At 40.1% G+C, this 18518-nt stretch overlaps 1 protein-coding gene across 2 annotated transcripts in view; it reads right to left on the bottom strand.

Annotated features, from left to right (window-relative positions):
* GAN (gigaxonin) overlaps window positions 1-18518 on the bottom strand; it is a 1111762-nt gene that overhangs the window by 619666 nt on the left and 473578 nt on the right. For both annotated transcript variants that reach the window (XM_044081792.1, XM_044081791.1), the window contains exon 5: window positions 2531-2652. In XM_044081792.1, the coding sequence (XP_043937727.1) occupies window positions 2531-2652 (122 nt within the window). The remainder of the gene's footprint in view (window positions 1-2530; window positions 2653-18518) is intronic.

Here is an 18518-nt window from a genome sequence, read left to right on the forward strand (position 1 = left end):
AGGCAAACTTTGTTCACGAAGCCAGGCATGTCTCCTAATAACAGTACCAGAGGCAGCAGCCCTGCAAGAAGCATCCAAAGCATCAAAACCACAATGTAAGCTATGCTTGTTAACCTGTTCAGTAGCATGCAAAACATCCTGAAGTTCCTTATCCTCTGCACAAGCAGGAAGGGAAGCAAGCTTTTGCTTTAAAAGACAAAAGAAATTGCTGATATTTAAACATATGAAACTGGCAATTTAAAGCCCTTACAGACAGGGTAGCAGAAGTATATACCTTTTTTCCCCACCTGTCTAAAGCACGAGAATCCTTCTCAGAGGGAATAGGATTTTTAGAAGTAGCAACCTTAGCAGCCTTAGAGCCCTGAGAAATAGTTTCAGGATCCAGAAGGGTTTTAAATAAAAATAAATGAGAGTCAGGAACCTATAAAATCTATCAGGCTTAGAAGGAGCAGGAGGCATGGAATCAGGATTCAAATTAGCCTCAGAAAAAGCATCATCTACAATGTCCAAAACAGGAGGGATAGCTAAAGGCCTATGCTGAGGAAGAAGAAGAAATTCTCTAAGCCTCTTCTTGGAAGCAGAATATTCCTGTCCTTCCCAATGAAAATGTTCCCTCATCTCATGCAGGGTTTCCCCAAAGAAAAATCCTCAGGCGGAGGCCGAGGGTAAAGAGTCCTCAGCATCCGAATCCTCATAAGGGGAAAGGAATAGTCCTGATCTGAGGAAGAAACAGAAGATACAGAAGCCTGGTCAGAGGAATCCAGAGTAACATCCTGTCGAGGCCTTTTCTCAGGAGGGGGGTGAGAACCCCTAATCATTGTAAGCAAATCTTCAGCCATCCTCAATAATTGCTTTTGTGTCTTGGGAGTGGATTCAGAAGCAGCTTGAGCTGGAACTTTAGACTTTACAGGAGTCTTTGTCTTTGCCTTTGAAATAGTAATGTGAGTAGGCCTGAAAACCCCCTCAGAAGCCGGAACCTGCACAGCGGTTCCGGACCCATCTGAAGGAGCGACGTCCGAAGGTCCTGCAGCAGTTAAAATAGTGGGCCTTGATGGCTCCCCATGGGAGTCCGTATTGGCCATCGGTTCAGAAGTGGCGGACGACAGGGGCTGCCAAAAGCGCCTCACTGACGACAGCCGAACCGGACGCTGGCTCCAGCTGCAACGAGTCCTGTTTGGACCTCGGCGGCCTGTCTTTGTCTTTGCGCTTCTTTTGGACTCCGGTAGTGTCCGATGACATTCTATAATTGAAGCGTCTGCCAAAATAATTTAAAGCCCAATCGTACCTGCGCTTGATAGTACGAGAGTTGAACCTGGCACAGAACCGACAACAAGAAACGTCGTGGTCAGGGCCTAAGCAAGGTAGACAGTAAGAGTGGAAATCTTTATGAGGTATTTGTTTCCCACACGCTATACAATTATTAACTTTTTCTGACATCGGAGGAACAAGAAAAGATTCTAACGGGTACTTAGCTTTGAGAAGAGAAGTAAGAACTTCGGACCGACAACAACCAAATACGCTGTTCGATAATCGCCAACCAACGACTTGCGAGCTGCTTTCCACCGCACGGCAAGAAAGACTGGAGAAGATGGCATCGGCTGAGGGCTATGTACCAAAGCATACTGACGTCAGGGTACTAGCCTATACAGCCGACGCCGGACCCAGACTTTGGGATTCTGGCCGACCTCGGGCTGCCTGCCGGCAGGAGCACCCTACAGTTATGACTGCAACAGTGAAACACGAAGAACATCATCTATACACCACTGAGCCATTTTTACTTCCCAAATGTAAAAGTATTGAAGAAAATATTTCTCCTCAGAAAAATCAGTTTGAAAGGAGCTCTCCCAATTATCCCTGGAACAGAGTAACCTTAGATAGGCTGTCTGACATCCTCTCTCTATCAGTGAATGGCCGTAGAGCTAGCAGTTAGAACACATTCTTCTTGCTCAGCAAAATTCTTGCTGAGAGCCCTTACAGGAGCCGAGCTCTAAAAGATAAATCATTTAAAGGAAGAAATAAATGGGTGAAATTTTATCTGACATTCTAGCATTATTGCAAAATATTTCTTATGCACAAAAAACATGTTAATAGATCCTCACTACTAAACAATGCTGATGAATACATCTGATTATTTCAGTACAGTTTTCAGTGAGACATTCTGAAATTTGACCAAATATCAGCAGTGGTAACAATTCCCTATCCCATGCCATGGCTCTTGGAGCAATGACCTAGGTATGAAATGAGAAGCTGCACCACTATAATGTTATAATCTGACTAATGTAGTAAACCAAGATATTTCTCCAAAGTGCCCGGACCCTTCCTTGACCAGAGAGAAATTTTACTGGTGGTTTCTAACAGCACTATTTTGATTTTCATGATGCTTTCAATGGTCATCTATTGGCTAAAACTGGGTTACAGAAGTTATTCCTCATTAAGATATTCACCAGCATAGAGTCAGATAAGCTCTACTGTGTCTTAACTGTAAGTGTAATGCTGTCATTTACTTCAAAATGAAACATTAGCTGCCTACCTGCTGAAAGTACTCCATGATTAGTGCGAGGAGAAGGCAAAGATGCCAGATTAATCCAAAACTGTCTATTACGATCATAGAGAGGGCACATACAGCGCATCGCTGCAGTCGGCTTCCGTGTGCTGAAGAACAGAACAAAGCAGATTAGTACAATGGATCTTCAGTTTTGCTGCTTTCAGGAAGGTCTTTCACATTCTCACCACATAAACCAATTAAAGAATTCTATAAGACATAGTAGGTACAGTAAAAATGAACTCCTTGATTAAGAGAGTATAGCTAAAGCTGATAATGGTAGTAAGAGTAAGTAAGCATAGAAATAAAGAACATTTCAGGTATATAAAAAAAAAAAAAAAAAAAACTGCAGAGTAATCAAAGTACACATTAAATGGGCAGTGGTTCCATTACGGAGGAAAATTTCAAGCTAAAGTAATAGAAGACACATCAAGTACTTTACACAAATATTTCACGGATAATGGATAATTAGGTACTTAACTTAGTCCAGTATTAGAATTACTGTAAATAACGGCTTCAGGCGATTCAGCTACAACATGCTACTTTATCTAAACTGTTCAGGTACACCTTACAGCATTTATTTTACAGTCCATTACTCCTCTATAAAGCAGTGGTTATTTGTTTTTCATCTCTGTACAACTACTATACTATGCATTCCCTCCTCTTAATTCAAGAGCTGCCTTCATTATCCAGTCTATCAGTTTCTCCATAAACTGGCCATCATCTCTTTTTGCTAATACTTTTTGTGTGAATACAGTACTCTGCATCACCCTGTTGTAGAGGTTATGGCTGAATATGGTTCTACGGACAACCAGCTTATTGTTTACAAAATTAAACGAGAGCAGATAAGTCCCATCCCACTCAGCATGGCCTGTGTGTGTCGGAGGGGGGGGGGGTTGCTCCCTCAGTTCATTCACTTGCAAAACTTTAGTCCTTTTGGTTTTCTGATTTCACTGAAATGTGTTCTCACACAACCATAGACTGTGGAAATGTAGACATCCTTGTATTTTACGCTAAAAAACAGTAATCCATGCAGACAATTCCTAAATCAATCTTAAGTGAATAATTCAAACAGCACTTTACATGATACTCCCTTGTATGCACTTGTACTCTCAACTGACCTTCTTCTGCCTTTGAGAGTGAGAGAAATTGAACACATCACCCCATCCCTTCCAGTCATCCTCCAAACTATACCTGCCACCATTCCTTAGCCTATTATCTCAAAAGAGTACGTCACCTTGATATTCTCCAAGGCCAAAAACATGCCATCAATGGGACCAGATAACATCTCAAGTTGCCTTTTAAACAATTTAAAACATGGCCTAGCAGACCCACTTGGATCAGTTTTAACTGCAGACTGTGAACTGCATGTTCTGGTGGAATGGAGGACAACAGTAATCCCTCTGCACAAAGGTGGACCATAGGTTCATAGGTTGGTACTAGGCTATCTGCCCGAAGGCATTTATAAGCCTAACCAGAATGTGTTGGCTTTCGCCGCCCCCTTAGATTAGTTCCCTGTGCCTCTGTCCAGCAGAGCCACTGAAGTGATCCCCGGGGTAAACTTTCTGCTTCACATCCACTCGTCAAGGTTTCTTTTGAAGAGTGTTAGCGAGGAGCTCTGCCTAAGGTAGATTGGGATTTTGTTCCAAAGCATGGGAAGTCTCTGGTCCAGGAATCTATCCTTCCAACACGTCCTATTTATTGTTGTGGTGAGGTTTAGATCCCTAGAGCGTGTGGCTCGAGGGGATAAGGTTTTCTTTAGGTGGAGCATGTCCATCAATTCTGGGTTGGACATGGCCTTGTATGTCAGGCAGAGATCACCTCTGAGTAAGCGGTATGCAACAGAGTACAGCTGGAGTTTCTTCAGTCGAGCTGCATAGGGCATCTGTTTGAGACCAGTGATCCTCTTGGTGAGGTACTTCTGTTGTCTTTCCAGCTGTTGCAAGTGTCTTGTAAGGTACATCCCAAATGAGGCGTTGTACTCTAGGATGGGTCTGATGAGTGATGAGTAGAGGGGCACAATGACTTCTTTTGATCTGGATGTGAACCCTTTTGTGATTAGGTGGGCCACATAGAAGGATTTTCTAACCACTTTGGCAATGTGATTATCAAAGATGAGATTACTATCTACTTGGGTCCCCAGATCCCTTATTACATCTTCTGTATTTAGGGTACTACCCACCTATGTGGTAGTTTATGGGTACTTTGTTTTTTCCAAAGGAGATGACTATGCACTTTTTGGCATTTAGCTTGAGGCCATGATTTTGACACCAGGTATCCGTCTCAGTGAGACCCTTTTGGAGGATGTTTGTGTCAGCCGGAGAGTCAATTATAGCCCCTAGTTTGCAGTCGTCTGTGAACTTGGTCAGCCATAGTCCTCCTGTGCTTGCCTGTACCTCTGAGAAGTATATGCCATAGAGGAGGGATCGTAGGACTGAGTCCTGGGGAATGCCACTTGTAACCGGTTTAGAGTCGGACCTAGCTCCCGCAACTCTCACCATGTGGGTTCTGTCTGTGAACAAGCTAGCAACCCATCTTATGATGTAGGGGTTTATGTTCAGGCTGTTGAGCTTGTCTACAATACCAGAATGGGGAATGGTGTCGAAGGCCTTAGCGAGGTCTAGGTAGGCTGCGTGTACCACCTTTCCCTCGTCTACAGCCTTGGTAACTGTCTCAAAGAAGTCCACCAGGTTTAGGAGGCATGATCTGCCCTTAAAGCCAAACTGGGTAGGGTCCAGTGTTTGGAGGTTCCCAATGTCTTTGTTAATGAGTTCCATGATGATGCGCTCCATAGCCTTGCAGACCAAGCTAGTCAGGCTTATAGGGCGACAGTTCCCGGGGTTGTGGCTCCACCTTTGTGGAGAAGAATAACCATCAACCGATCCTGGGAATTACTGGCCCTTAAGCTCGACTAGCCTCATCTGCCAGGCCATGGAATGAATCATTATGGACCTTATTAACAAGGACATAGGCAATCTCTAAACTCTGGACCCAACCCAGTTTAGCTTCATTAAATGTACATCATGCCTGTTAAACATGGTTGACTTCTTCGAGAAAGTCACCAAGGCCCTGGACAAGGGAAAGACAGTACATACCACCTATTTTGACCTAGCCAAGGCTTTTGACACACACACCCACTTAAGTATTATAAAGAAACTATCCCAATTTGGATTTAATCCCTATATTACCAGATTTTAGCCAACTGGCTCACCAACGGGATACACAGCGTCAAAGTGGATGACTTCACCTCTATCTAAATACCAGTCACCAGTGACATACCACAGGGTTCTGTGTTGAGTTCCTTACTGTCAGAATTTATTTCTCAGCAGTCCATGCAAACTTGGACAGCCTGTGGATGACCAATTTCAATGACGATTACAAAATGGGAGCCATCACAGAGTCCCCCAATGATGTTAATATACTGCAGACAGGGTTAACGCAGACAAATGACTGGTAACAAAGCCATGGATTAAAGCTAAAAGCAAAAACATGCATTATTATTCCTTTTGGGGAAGCTGACATCCCTGCTAATTACATTTTAGACATCACCCCCCCCCAAGTGTAGACCCAGTAGTACGTGATCTGGGTACTGAGGTTGATAGCAATCTGAACGTTGACCACCATGTATCCACAGCAATAAGGAAATCCCTTCTATGTAGCACACATAAGTAAAGGCATCGCATCTATCTCTAAGGATGTTATAATTTCATTATACTCGGCTCTCATCAGACCAATAATGGAGTACAATGCTCCCTTTTGCATGTACCTCATCAGACACCTGCAACAGCTGGAGAAACCACAGACGTTTCTTACCAAGACATGACAGGATACATAAAACGAGTCTTACGTGGAAAGACTGAAAGCCCTGTCAGTGCATTCTGTCTCCTACAGGTTGCCAAGGGGTGACCTGCGCTTGGCTTACAGGGCAGTGTCTGACCTGGCCCTGAAGGAAATGCTACACATTCATACATCAAAAGTTCAGGAGGGTCACTCGATCCCAGGATCTTAATATATCCTCTGACATGGTCATGCTGGAGAGATAGATGCCTCTCCCAGAGAGTGACTTCTCCGGAACAAGCTTCCAATTCATGTGAAACAGAGCCTCTCCCTGACCCTCTTCAAATGCAACCTAGATCAATGGATGGGCGACTGCAAATTCACTCTTAGGGCAGTAACCATGTCCTTCCTGGACAGAGGAAATTAACTACTCTAGACCCTTGCCTCTGCAAACTTCACTCACCTAACCACCGACAATTAGGGCAACTTTGGATAAATATGACTAGGCTTGTAAGGGCTCCAAGGCAGTTAACCTAGTAATCTCCTATGAGCCTACTTTGAGTACAATGTACATCTTCCCCTAAATCACATTTTTTGCAGTTTAAACTTCCATGGATGCATGTTGAATCTGTGGGGACCATCTTTACAAAGAGAATATCAACTAGACTGTTCTAATGAGCACTGAACTCACAGTACACCAAATTTTACTTATTTTTGAGTGATGGTACTTTGCTCCATCTACCCACCATCCAAGGGGAACATAACTCTCAACCACTGACTGCAAGAATTGCATACGTAGCCAAAAATAATGGGGAGACAAGGGAACATAATCAGGGACAGATTTTAAATATTGCTCTTATAAAAGGTACTAGAACAGGTTTTGCATTATAATGCATTTTATGAAGAATATGAAATCTGAAACTAAAATGTCTGTCATTATTTAATAACTTCAATCCAAAGTGATATGCCAGGAAAAAACATTTTATTATGAAAACAAAAATATTAGGCAAAAATTTAGACATCCTGCAAAATTCTGAACAGTTGAGAAGAATGAAGGGAAGATCCTTTGTACCCCCTCTAACATAATCACCTCTGGGATTGCAGTATCAAGGGATATAAAATCAGCAGCACGATCAACTGTAAATTACAGACTAGATCTTCAAGAAGCTAAGATTTCACAACTTCCACATTCACCTCTGTATGCACTTCATTTGGTTTTATGGCCTACCACCTCTCATCTTCCTTGCTAGCCTTATTGAACACAAAGTCCCTTCCAAAACTGCTAATCTTCTTCTTTCTCTATTTCCTATCTCTATACTGCCTCCATTCACCAATCAATATTACTTACCTCTCGGGAAGTAGAAACTGTCATAAATTATTGAAACAACTAGGATACAAATTAAACTTTGAATGTATTGTAAACTACCTCAGATATCTTACTGTAGGAGTGTCCTGTCCTATTGGGTATTGTGTTTCACAAATAGTATGATGCTTTTTTTTTTTTTTTTTTTACACTAATGATCACTTTTAACATAACTTCTTTATATATTTGTGCTTGATAATTTTTTTTGTATGTAACTGTGTGGAGCTTTTCTCCCCGGGCCTCTGCTGAAAATGGAAATATATCCAGTTGGACTAGCCCGGTAAACAAAGGTAAAATAAAATAAATAAAAACATGTTGGTCTTGATCTTCCATCATCCACTGTTTCACTACTTTGAATTTTACCCATGACGCTATATGCATGAACTTAACATTCAATTTCTAGGGCCATTAACCCCCACCCTAAATTTACAGTTGTCTCTTAGTCTCATCTCCTTATAATAGGTCTGGTCTCAGCAACTTGTTCCCACAATGTCCTCAGTGACACACACACCTGCCATGTCCTCATTATTTGCCTTTTTCCTTCCTAATTTCCATCCCTCACACTTTTTCAAACCTTGAATCTTCATACTATGTGGCATTTCATACAATTGATGCAGTTCTTAATCATACAACAGTCCTGGTGTGCTGAGCCTTTTATGCATCTTGCAGACTTCCTTCAACATCTGTTCTAGCTTTCTCTTCCTAATCCAAATGTACCATTAACCTTTTAAGGTTTTTCCCTCCTCACTCTTTATAAACTGTGCCACGTATTCTCCCATCCATTTCCTTTCACCTCTCTTATGAGACTACACTTTGTTTCTTCTCTTCTTTCTGGCCTTCCTATTCAGTATCCTCATCGCAACTTTCTTAATTCCCTCATGCCTCAGCCGCTCATCAAAAATGAAAATCCTCCTTTAACTACAACCATTTTCATCTTTTTTGTCACTTCCCTTATCATTCCATTCTCGACATATCTAATTCCCTTCTTTTTCCATACTATACTGCCTATCATATATACTTCACTATAACTTTGATCATTACAGGTTCACTTTTTCATCAGTTATGGTACTTCTCCATTAACGGGGCAGCAGCTTTTTTGGGGGCTGGTTTTAATGTTGTCTACCTTGTCGGAGTGCTGTTCATTTTCTGACATCACTACTGCTTATTTTGCAGTACTGTTGTGGTTTTTCTTTTGCCTTTCTTCTCTGACCATGTGCAAAGAAAGAATACAGTAAAATGTTCACCTCTACTAAAACATTTTTCTTACCTTAATAATAATAGAATGAAGAACACCCCTTTACACAGCAATTGTCTTATGTTTAAAACAGAAGCATAACCCAGTTTGAGTAGCATGGTGCCAGTAGTTTATGAAATGTGGTTGATAAAACAAAAATCAGGTTTTTGCAGTGCACAGATAATTTTCCCAGTGTTTACATTCCACAATGGTTACAACTTAGTAAATAAATGAATGGCTGGGTAGCGATCATAATGGGAATCACAGGGATTTTCATACAGAGGTCTGTGTGTGTGTGTGTGTGTGTGTGTGTGTGTGTGTGTGTGTGTGTGTGTGTGTGTGCGCGTGCCTGTGTGCTAGAGTGTGTTTACTCATTGTTGCATGCCTGAAAGATCTGACAGGAGACCAAACAGCGAGTTGCACTGTACTGGAGAAAGTAGTCCACTTGACCACAATCTGAAAGAGTAAACTGTGTAAAGGTGGACTGTGAATATAATCATAATTTTGCATTTCACTTTATTGCAAGAGTACTTACGCTTCAGTTAAATTTTTAGGATGACTCAGAATACCCATTTTACTCAGTAAAAGTTTTTCATTCAATCGATCATTTACCATTCTTTGGAAATGTGTAATTTTCGGAGGGGTGGGTATGCTTAACATAGTGTTACACATATATTTGTTTTGACTGTGGTTGAGAACAATAAAGAGTTACCCATTTCATTTATTTCAGAAAATGTAGACCAATTTGTTAGGCGACAACAGCTGCCCCGTTAATGGAAAAGTACCTCTGTTATTTCTTATTCTTTACAATTATCCCGTATTTTTCCGCTTCAACAGTGTACTTTGCAGTACTTGTATTCTTATTAAAATGTTTGCTAGTGAATCTGCTCATTTCCTGGTGTTCTCCATGTGAAACATTTATTGCAACCTGAAAAAGTCAAGCAAATCTCTTACAATTACCTTTTCAACTTCTCGTTTTCAGACTATGCACCTTTATTTCACACAAACCTGTTACAGGTCTCTTGCATTTCTTTTACCTTTTTAACCTTAGGAGACACAACCAAGCAACTAAGGCACAGTTAAAAAGCTAATATAATTTATTTGTTTAACATTTGTTTGCCAGGATAGTCCGACTGGACAAGTGTCCGTTATCAGCAGAGTCCTAGGGAGAAAAACCCCATAAGTTTACAAGAGAGACATTACAGAGTAGTAGCATACATATTGTAGACTTTACAGCAGTTAGTATACAATAAGAGGATATTCCCCCTTTTGGTTGAAAATACAAGTGTACAAAATATACAATGAGAATAGATAACCTGGTAGAGCACTGCAAGATATTTCACAACTGAATAAGAGTATATAAATGTTTAAGTTTCCATATATACATTCAAGCAAATATACATGTAAGAGCATATATACGCACAAACATACATACACACACACACACACACACACACACATATATATATATATATATATATATATATATATATATATACACACACACACACACACTCTCATGTATAGGTTACTGCTCACGCATGGATAGGTATAGTTAGAGTGCGTTGTCCAGGACAGATTGGGTGTAGAAACAGTGAGTGGATGAGGCTTCAGGGGGTCAATTATAGTTGCAAAGATGATTGGTGAAGAGGTATATTTTAAGTAGGCTTTTGAAGGAGGGTGTGGAGTTTTGTAGTCTGAGGTCAGGGGGAAGGTTGTTCCATATTTTTGCGATTTTATGGGCAAATAGCGATTCCCTGGAGTTGTTTTTGCATGGAATTATTTTGATTAAGGCTTTGTTGGAGGACCAAAGTTGTCTATTTGAATTGTAGAAGTTCAGCATGCCAGTCAGGTCGGGGGTTTTCTCGGGACAGTACAGAATTAGATGAGCTAGGCTGAGTTGATGGCACCTTAATAGGTTCGGAAATTCAAGCCAGTGCAAGGCTTGTAGGGAAAGGCAGTGGTGGGATCGTGATTTGGCACTGGTAGCAAATCTACACATTTTGTTATAATCGATGGAAAGTTTATTAAGGTCAGTTTTGTAAAGATTAATTAGAATTGGGGATGCATAAAGTAGAGTAGATAGGAGGTGGATCCTGGCTACTGCAATTCGAGATTCAGTGGTTAGATAACTTTTACAGAGATAGAGAGAACCTAGTTTTTGTGGACTTAGTGATGGCTGTTGATATGCGTTTTGTGAATTTGAGTGGTTGGTCAGTGGTAACTCCTAGGAGTCATCTTAATTACATGACAATTTTGCTTGAAATGCAAGTTGGTACCGGTCATTCATCTAGCTAATTGCCTCATATCATTTTCTACAAACTCACTCCCATTCCTTTACACTGTTTCCTCTAGCAGTGAATATACATTTAACCCACACACTGTCTTCAAAGTGAAACTCAGTCAGCATCTCTCATGCAAACACACACGCAAAGCATTTGACTTTGTTGTCGCATGTCTCCTGTATTCAAATGAGATACTGAAGCACGAGATGGAGTCAAGTCGTTTACTGTACATAAACACATCAGGAGCTGTAATTGGAACATATACTTCAAACTACATATGCTAAGACTGATTCATTATTTCTAACACACTCACATTTGCATCTCCATTCAAGCTAGCACTCACTCTGAATAACTATACAAAATTACACCGATCTTGCATGTGCTTAGTAACATATACACGTGCTCTCAGAATACAGTGGCTGACTAGGTACAATAAATACACTGATCTACATCCTCCCTCTAATTTTGTTCAACATGCAAATAGGAGAACAAGCACATTTTGAGAGCTAGACAATACATCAATATTTTAACAAACAAAACCAAGTTCAAGTCCAAGTCGCTGTGCATTTTGGATACGGTCTGGAAATTCTACCTAATCGGGTAACATAGAATCTTTGACTGGGTTTAGCAACAGGGACAGTATTTGGGGATTCTTTCACAATTCTTTCACAACTGGATCATGAGGGATTGCATCAAAATTATTTGAGGACAGCACACTGTCATTTTGAATTCGAACAGGTGTATAGTCACTCTGCAAATTAGAGTCATCGGCACTGGCAATCTGCTGCGTCACTGGTTCAGAGACGGGTAACACACGTCTTTGATTCTGTCTGAAATGTATTCCTTCAAATTGTATGATGCAAGATCTCAGTCCTTCACAAATATTCTTTACAATTCCCACTCAGTCATATCCTTTAGCTGTTTGCATTCTCACTTCTTCTTGTAGTAACGGTCTAAGGGATTTACTGGTCTTATCGTAGTAGAACTTTTGTGACTGATGTGTTCTCAAAAGTTGAGCCTTGACTACTCTACCATTTATTTACATTTGGTAATAATTGTTTAATGACAGGAAAAGTTGCTCTAGTCTGTCTTTACATCAACCTCTGACAGCAGGTGAACCAAGCAAGTTGTCTCGAGGAATGTTTCATGTTTCTGAGATTAAGTAAGCTAAGGAACACATCAGTACCATCTCTCTCTTGGATTTCTCCAACAAACGTTTTGCGCTCTGAACTGCACACTCAGCTAACTCATTGGATTGTGGATACTCAGGACTACTGGTGATATGAACAAAGTTCCAAGACTTAGCAAATTTCTTAAACTGCTGATTTGTAAACTGTGCACCATCATCAGACATGACTTTGTGCGGACTACCATGGACAAAAAAATGTCTCTTCAATTTTGTAATGACAATGCTGGATGTCAAGTTAGGAAGTAGGTAAATTTCAAAGCAACTTGAATAAGAGTCTACTAACACTAAGTAATGCTGACCATTCCATTCTAAAATATCTGAAACAACCAGTGACCATGGTATTTCAGGAATCTGGTGTAGATGAAGTGGTTCTTTTTGTTGATACAGTTTGGTGCTGTTACAAATTGAACATGCTAGAGTTTCCTTCTCTATATCTTTGACCACAGAAGGCCAAAATGCAATGCATCTTGCCCTTCTTTTGGTTAAATCAGTACTTGGGTGACCAAGATGCAAAATTTTTATATATTCCTGTTGTAATATTGTAGGAATTACCACTTTTGGCCATCCTTGACTGATAATGGTTTTCAGCTTCTGTAGAATTGTATCTGAAGCTGTGTGATTTCTTAGTTCATCAAGACATGATGACTAAAAATTTTTGACTTCCATGACTTCAAACTCCGCGGTTTCATTTTCATGCTGCTCTATCATTTGTCTGGGTGCGCGTGCATGGTACGAGTATTTGCCCTTTTTTATAAACAATACTGAAATTGTACTTTTTCAGTTTTAACATCATGCATTGCAATTGTGCTGGTGCAATATGCATTAACTTTTTCAAAATTGAAAATAGTGGTTGGTGATAAGTCTGTATATGGATAGGTCTGCCATAAATATAATCATTGAACTTCGAACATGCGAACGCTACTGCCAAAAGTTTTTCTCTATTTGTGTGCAAGGCATCTCTGTTTGGGTTAAGGTTCTTGATGCATAAGCAACTGGTATGCCTTCTTGAAGACATGCTGCACCAAGGCCATACTTTGGAGCATCACAAGAAAGAGTTACAGGTTTGTGAACATCATAATATCTCAATGCAGGTGAACTGGCAATTTTCTGCTTCAGGATATCAAATGCTCTTTGGTATTGCTCCAGCCAAGACCAGTGTACATTTTTGCAAGTCACCTTACGTAATGGGGCAAAAAGCTCACTCAAGTTTGGGATGAACTTTCCTAAACATGTGACAATACCTAGAAAACATTGTAAAGATGTGACATTTTCTGGAACTTGCATCTCAAGAATTGCTGCTTTCTTATACTGCTCTGGTTGCAAGCCAGAACTGGTTAAAAAAAAAAAAATGTCCAACACAAGTGACTTCTTTCAATTTGAATTTATATTTCTGAGGATTCAGTTCAAGATTTACTCCACATGCATGGACTGGAACTTTCCTGAGGTTTCTATCATGTTCGTCTTCACCACTGCCTCAGACAATAATGTTAACTACTCTAAAAGCAAATGGATAAGCACAAAAAATTTGTTCCATGGGACGCTGAAAGACTTTGCTTGCTTGCAGAACTGATTCCAAATGGCATTCTCAAAAATCTTTTATCTACCAAATGGTGTTCTGAATGTACTTTACAATGAAGATTTGCGATCAAGTGAAATTTGCCAAAAAGAGCTTTTTGTATCCAAGACCGAGAAAAAAGTGGCTACCACTTCTACTGTACGTATCAAATAATGAAGACACTTAAGTGCTTTAAGTCTCTATCAATACATATTAGAATATCAGAGCTTTTTTTTTTTTTTTAAATCAGCTACAACCGTGGAGGATACCCATTTAGTCAGTTCTTCTACTGGAGTAAGGACACCTAAATTCATCATTTTGTCTAGTCCTGCTTTTACTTTGCTCTGCACTGCTACTGGAATCTGCCAAACTTACTTTGTGGTTTAACTTAATTGAATATGTGACTGGAAGTTTACCAAGCTCATCTTTGAAAATATCAGTATATTCATTAAAACTATTCTGTGAAAACTCTCATTGTTGTTCACACTTATATAGTGAACCTCTTTACTAAATGAAATCAGTCCCATTCTCAGACTGTCTTTGAGGCCCAACAGTGTCTGCATGCATCTTTTGACTACATAAAACTGCAAGTCAAGGAGGTTTCTAGCAGAATGGCATGAAAGAACTACTGCGCCATCAGTTTGAATCTCTTCACCACCATAAGCAACTAGTTTTGCACACTTTGCTGAATCAAGTTTCTCACCAGCTTTTACGTTGGCAAACATTTATGCGAACATTGCACTTAAATCTAGTGTCTACTTTAAGGTCTATAGGTTTTCCATTAATTTGTACAGTACAAAATATTTCACTCTTTGCTGACAACTGATAATCTACTCTGTTTCATCGCTCACAGAGACACCATCAACATAGAAAGTTTCCTTACAGCTCTCAGAGTTTGCTACAGTCTGCATCTGATCTACTTACCTCTTCACATGCTCTCTTTCAACACAAGTTTGCTCTACTTTAAACTTGCAAAGCCCTTTGAAATTATTCTACTTTTTACATTTGTAACATTGCTGACCAAAAGCTAAACACTTTTGCCGTTCAGGTTCATGACTGCCTCCACAACTGCGACAGTTAACAATGAGGTTGGGTATGGACTGCCCTTCGGTTTATATTTCTTCTTCCTTCCAACCCCATGTTGCACACTATCCACATGCACACTAGCAGATATTGTAAACCTTCTCATTCGTAAGCATATTTTTATGCTTTTCTGTAATCTCATGTATTTCACAAATCTCAATAGCTTTGCTCAAAGTTAATTCACTAACTCAAAGCAAAATCTTTCTCATTGCATTATTAATACTATAAACAAGAGAGTCTTGTCAACTCATCTCTTGTATCATCAAATCTGCATGTTTTAGCTTTAAGTCGGTAATGTATGCTGCAACAGTTTCACCAGGCTTTTGATTTCTTGTGTAAAATTTGTGCCTTTCTATTGTAATAATCATTTGAGGGTTACACATTTCTCTAAATTTACGTTTTAAGCACTAAGGGTCTTTTCGTGTTTCAGCTGTATCACAATATGGTGGTTCTTTCCCTCCCCTACATACAATGTAGGTGCATACACAAATGAATGTTCTTGTTCAAAGGCTTCAGATCAGCTAAATTGAGAAATATAAATCCAAGTTAGTGTATTTTGGATTCAGTCTGGAAATTCTACCTAATCGGGTAACACAGAATCTTTGACTGGGTTTAGCAACAGGGACAGTATTTGGGGATTCTTTCACAACTGGAACATCAGGGATTGTATCAAAATTATTTGAGGAAAGCACACTGTCATTTTGGATTTGAACAGATGTAAAGTCACTCTGCAAATTAGAGTCATCGGCACAGGCAATCTGCTGCGTCACTGGTTCAGAGACAGGTAACACACGTCTTCGATTCTGTCTGAAATGTATTCCTTCAGATTGTATGATGCAAGATCTCAGTCCTTCACAAATATTCTTTACAATTCCCACTAAGTCGTATCCTTTAGCTGTTTGAATTCTCACTTTATTCCTCAAGATCATACACATTATGCTCTTTCCATGTTTCTTATTATAGTTTCTTTTACAGACCATGCAGCATTTCAGCTATTCGACTCTGGATAGTCAATTTACCACAGTCAGTGCAGACACGGGACATTCATAAATGTATAGAATGGTTCAGATGGAATGTTACCAGAGTTGGGTATAGAAGCTATAGCTTCTTTTATCTGCTATTACTACCCATCTATCTAGGTATTATGGAACTCTTCCAGCCATCTTCAATGCATCTGGTCACGGGATGCATCTTCTGCCTTTTAGCTTACCACTGTGAGGGTGCCAAATCCCCTCTCAATCTTTACAACATTTTCCCTAACACATCAACTGTAACATGAGATTCCATGAAAAAAAATGTAGAAATGGTGTGTCAGGTTTTAGATGAAGCACATGGAATACAACCAAAACTATGGAAAGCAAACTCTTGATAGTAAGGGACCACATCTCAGTCATTTAAGTCCAAATTACACAGAAAACAACAGTGCAAAATGTCCATAGTAAATATGTGTGCAAATAAGCAATTATGAAATGCCTACTACAAATTAACAACTGCAATACTTATACCACAATTTCTTAAATGGTGGTGTCAGTGTTTCAGGAAAATCCTGAAAAGTAAAAACATTGTGTCTACTTAAACATATCATTTGATAACATAACATCATTTGGTCCAGAAAGATAACCCCATTTGATGGGTTTTGTGGCTGAGTTTATCCTCTCAACCAATAAGTATTCAGCATTTTTTCCAGAAGCACCTGTGCCCGTGGATGTCACTCATCAACTACAGAACATGATCATCCCCAGCACTCACCAGTTTGCTGTTTTCTCACTAGTGAACACTTTCTTGGAAATCAACACTAACAAGGCTTGTATAACAGTTGCCTGAAGTAACAGACTCCATCAGCCACAACCATTTGGAGGAACCAGCTACACACAGGCAGAGAGGAATCCTGCAAATCAAGACAGACATTGCTTGTGTATCAAATGTCCAAAATAGCAGGGATTCCAACATCCACAACCATATGGAGAAACAAGACACTCACAGACATGGGGGACAAAGGAAGTGTATTCCCCAATTCATCAAGAATACTTTTCTTTATAGATCAATAAGCAAAACAAAATGTACCTGCAATATCAAATACAGACATCAAGGGATGGCACGACAACATGGAAGGCAGTCTGGAAAGGAGCACCACAGAAGCATGGCAGTGGCAATGAGGCCAATCAAGCACTAGAGGCAGAGCAGTGAATAACACTGCTTTCTCTGGTACCAGACAGAATACCTAACATTGCCTAAAGGTTCTCTTCCTCCAGCAGTGGTAGTTGGACTGAAACTACATTATCCTCATTGGTATATGAACATAAACAAATTTCTTCATAATCAGAAATCTATGGGGGGAGAAATCCCCTTTGAAGAAGATCAACTGCTGAGAGCGAAGAGTACCTTCCACTCACAGCTCCCAGCCCTTGACGCCTACAGCAAACCAAAAGAATAAGGGAAGTGGAGCAACTTCTTGTGAGAAGGTGTGACAGTATAACCAACATGGAGTAGGTGAGACAGAATAAGCAATATGGAGGAGGTAGAGTTGCTAAAAGGAAGAAAGGACTTGTGCTATAAAATAAAGGGCTGGCTTCACCAGAGGGAAAACCATGGTGCTGAGGAAGGATACCAGTGGACCCCCTCTGAGCACAGATGCAAGTGAAAGCCAAAGCATTACAATCTGTTTAAAGGAAACACCATTCAACAAGAATATGAAGATCTAAGACTCTGAAGCTCATCATTCTCAAGTTTTGCATGCATTAAGAGGGGTCTTGCACCAGACCAGAACCACAGTGGTAAATTATCGCACTCTCAGCTCCAAGTTTCACCAGCAGCCCAACAACTCTCTAACCTCTCATGTGTAGGCCACAGGCCCTGATATTGGCTCATACTGCAAAACCTTCTAGATATAGGCCAGCTACTCCAGACGGTCTGACAGGATGGTAATAATAATAATATAAAGAAGCCTCTTTCTGCATGATTGTGTGATTCAAGGGGCTACTCTGGGTACACAAAATAAGCACACAAAGAACCAAGACAACCAGGTGAGGGGAAAGAGCATGAACACCTCAGCACGCACTCCAGAATGGAAGGTGGAAACTAGAGGACTGACACCTCTAAGCCCAAAGTCTTGTGTAAAAAAAAGAAACATCAAGGAGAAACAAATCCTTGCTGTTCAGGGATGATTTCTGCTGAGAGACCCAAGGGGCTGCAGACATACCTCTAGAAGGTAATGGTCCAATCCAATCTCCAAACAGACTATGAAAAAACTCTACGCTACACATTAGACAATCACAAAAAAGCATTCAATCAATCCCATTAGGAACCTTCCTCTGTTATTCTCAAGTTCAGAATTTTCACCAAGAAAAATCAAAGGACAAGAAAAAGGACTTTTTAACACTGATAGCTGGTATCAATATAAAAATAATGCAAGTGGAAAACATGAGTGTATTTACATAGTCAACATATGCACTGCCAAGTGTGCACGTCTGCACTTAAGCATAGAATCTTC

This window comes from Protopterus annectens, chromosome 8.part1 (assembly GCF_019279795.1).
Source record: "Protopterus annectens isolate FY-2018-M chromosome 8.part1, PAN1.0, whole genome shotgun sequence".
In the NCBI taxonomy this organism is placed as follows: domain Eukaryota; kingdom Metazoa; phylum Chordata; order Ceratodontiformes; family Protopteridae; genus Protopterus; species Protopterus annectens.